The sequence below is a fragment of the Pararge aegeria genome, chromosome 18 (genome assembly GCF_905163445.1).
Source record: "Pararge aegeria chromosome 18, ilParAegt1.1, whole genome shotgun sequence".
NCBI classification, from domain to species: domain Eukaryota; kingdom Metazoa; phylum Arthropoda; class Insecta; order Lepidoptera; family Nymphalidae; genus Pararge; species Pararge aegeria.
In genome coordinates this window covers 17,236,154-17,239,365 of record NC_053197.1, presented here as the reverse complement: position 1 = coordinate 17,239,365, position 3,212 = coordinate 17,236,154, and the positions used below count along the sequence as shown (strand labels likewise).

The 3,212-nt window shown below is 37.0% G+C and overlaps 1 protein-coding gene across 1 annotated transcript; it reads right to left on the bottom strand.

Annotated features, from left to right (window-relative positions):
* Positions 1-293: 293 nt before the first annotated feature.
* LOC120631637 (LIM domain-binding protein 3-like) lies at positions 294-3,212 on the bottom strand. Its single transcript, XM_039901292.1, has 3 exons — positions 3,201-3,212; positions 1,583-1,822; positions 294-825 (listed from the first exon to the last, which is right to left on the bottom strand). Exons 1-3 carry the CDS (start codon positions 3,210-3,212, stop codon positions 442-444), a joined length of 636 nt encoding a protein of 211 aa, XP_039757226.1. The 3' UTR covers positions 294-441.

Here is a 3,212-nt window from a genome sequence, read left to right as displayed (position 1 = left end):
TGCGTAGTGATGGGTCATAGATACCAAATAAATAAATAAAAATAAATAAATAAATTTATACTAATAATAATGTTGAAGGTTTTTTGTTTGTTGTAAATTACTAAATAGCATATTTATTTTTGAGTATTTCTGTAAGTCATAATCACCCAAATTAATTACTCATCGTACAGTCACAGTAAAATAAAGGGAAAGAATCAAACTTTATATAAAATTTAAACATTTATTTCGACAATCATTTACTTAAAAACTAAAATTTAATGTTCCTATATCTTGACTATATTTGTACATAAAGGGGAAACTAGCACTCTGACGACATATTCGTTGAGTGGGTCCAGTTTGTGGTCTTTACCTCTCGCTATTTGAATTTAAAACATTTATGACAGAATTGAGGTGGGATTGCTTTATATTTGAGAGCGGCTGGAGTAGTCCACGTTGCAGTTTTCAGCACCAAGGATCAGCCTTCCAGGTGTTGCCGTACGCTTGTCCTTGCAAGTGGAGTGGCGCGGCGTTGTATGATTGCACGGGGGCGTAAGTTTGCGTGTACGTTCTGCTCGGGGTGTAGGACTGTACTGGGGTGTATGTCTGGACGGGGGTGTAAGTCTGGATGGGGGTGTAAGCCTGTGAATTCACATATTGTTGGACCGGTGTGTAAGTCTGAGTGGGTGTGTAAGTCTGAGTAGGGGTGTACGTTTGGACGGGTTTGTAGGTCTGGACTGGTCTGTAGGTCTGAACCGGGTTGAAGGTCTGCACTTGTGGAGTGTAAGTAGCTTGCTGTCTGATGGGGTAGGTGTAGACTGGGTTGTACACTTGCTGTGCTTGTGCGAGCTGGAAAAGAAAAGAACAATTTGTTTTCTACATTGGCATTAAATATAATTTTGTATATATATTTTTGTAAAAAACAGGTACTATAAACCCAAAAATAACCGTTGTTTTTAATGTGTTAATACTATTGTGATCTATATTTCGTCTTAAATCCACAAATCGCGATCTACATGAAGATGACAGTTAAGATAACGAGGACGCAAGCGTAAGGTATAAGATAAAAGCGCACTCAAACTTTGTGTCTAAAGAAAGACATCAGACAAAGAGAGGTTGCCTTAACGCTGACTGACATTACATCATAACCAAATGATGTTTATTTCATAGTTAATATTATCATACAAAGTCAAATATATAATATATTGGGCTTGTTATATATTTCTATATTGCTACTTAATATTATGTGAGTAGATATTGATGATGATGAGCTAGAAAACAGAGCGTATCTGTTGGTTGCTTAAGTAAAGTTCAAAACGCGCAAAAACTTTTTCAATACTTTTTTGCAATAAAGTGTTTAGGCCACCTTTAATAAGCTAGTGTTTTTTTGTACTTTTGTTGCATGATTGATAAAGGTGTATTCATTCATGCACTCATTCATTCACGGTCCCGGTGAAAATCACTAAAACGTGATAATAATCGTTATGCAGATGCAGCGTCACCACTGCAATGCTCTATAGCCCTCTACGATAAAGAGGAAGTTGTGACTTGAGTTCCAGTGGGACATTAAGGCTTCTAATGGTGGTAATTATAATAAGGCATGTACCGGCTGCTGGACGTTGTAGATGGGTTGCACTGCCGGCTGGTACTGTTGGTACTGCTGGTACGGCACCTGCAGCGACGTGGAGTGCTGGCTGTTGGTCTGGTACGAAGTGGAGTGCTGGCTGTTGGACTGCAGGGACGCGGTGGGGTACTGGGCGGCGTTGTTGCCGAACTGCAGGCCGAAGCTGCGCTTGTCGCGGGGTTGCGGTGCTGCTGCGCAAAGCGCTGCCAGCGCAAGGATGATCTGTGACAGATAGTCTTATTAATTACACATATCGGCTGTACAAACACTAACCATATATTTGTCTGCCCTTTAGTTAGCCCTTGACTGCTGGTGGTCGTAAGTGAGGATAGCCTAGGATAGGATTACGTAACATATTAAACCCATATGTTACGTAACGCTAAAGCGCTTGGCGGCACGTCTTAGTCGGTAGGGTGGTAACTAGCCACGGCCGAAGCCAGACACTACCTTGTCTATATCTGAAAAAATAAATATCTGAAATTATAAATTCCCAAAATGACAGGGTCATTTCGAACCCGGGAAATCGACCCCTTCCACTTCAATTAACAGCGGGTTACAGGTTAAATATCATTCTTTGCTGTTTTTTCAGTATATGAAATATTTATGAAGTACTGCAGCAGTTGCCTGCGTTCTTCGTCGGCGTTTATTACTGTTTTTACAATTCCCGTAAAAACCGTTGGTTTTCCCGGGATGATGAGCCGTGGTCTAACTCAATGCCGAGATCGAGGTGATTATTTAGGTGCTCATTTAGGGCGCGGAAGCAGGACAAATAAACAAACACGCCTTTGCATTTATAATATTATTAAGGATAGTAACGAGATCTATTACATTTTTAATCTTATGAACACCTTAATTTTGTGAATAATTGATCAATGAATTAGCGAAATGTAACACACTAGAAAGATCGAAAAAAGAATATTTAATAAAACAATTTTTTTTTGTAAAATTACTAAGTAATTTATAGTTGAAAATATAGATAATTATACTTATTGTGACAATATTTTTCCCCAGTACCATGGACTGTAGATGCGATAATTTTTAATAAAATTAATAAAACCTTTTGATAAAAATTTACTAAAATCATTTTATTTTTCATAACTATAAACGGTTCTGACTGCCCGACAACTAACAGTCTAAAACTTGTAAACTACAGTTTTGAAAGAATATTATTGAGCACATTATTGGTGATTTACTTGAAACTAGTATTTGGTATTCGGACTTTTGAAAATGTTACCCACAACGTAACCGGACTTTTTACGGGATTAAAATCCTTTTCTTTCATTTTCAAGATACTTTCCAATTCATATTTGTAAAAATATTATTTTACTTTAAATTAAATAAAGAACTATGTTTTAAAACTTTTTTTTTCAAACTCACTTTTTAAAGAGGGTATAAAAGATAGTATTCAATAATATCCATAAATTTGGAATTTTGGCTATTACCTTTGCCCGCAACCTATGCCTATGTTTACATAGCATAGGTAACTTGCAAAAATTAAATCTCACGGGTATCAAAAATGCTATGAACACTAACCGCTAGTAATTAATAAAACTTCGCTTCAAATTGATTAAACGCCTCACAAAATAAAAGAGCAACTCACCAAAACCTTCAT

Bases quoted from the DNA above. Each gene is read 5' to 3' on its own strand.
- LOC120631637 (XM_039901292.1), bottom strand. The intron at 826-1,582 runs GTACATGCCTTA...TTTCTTTTCCAG, and splicing joins TCTACAACGTCCAGCAGCCG to CTCGCACAAGCACAGCAAGT.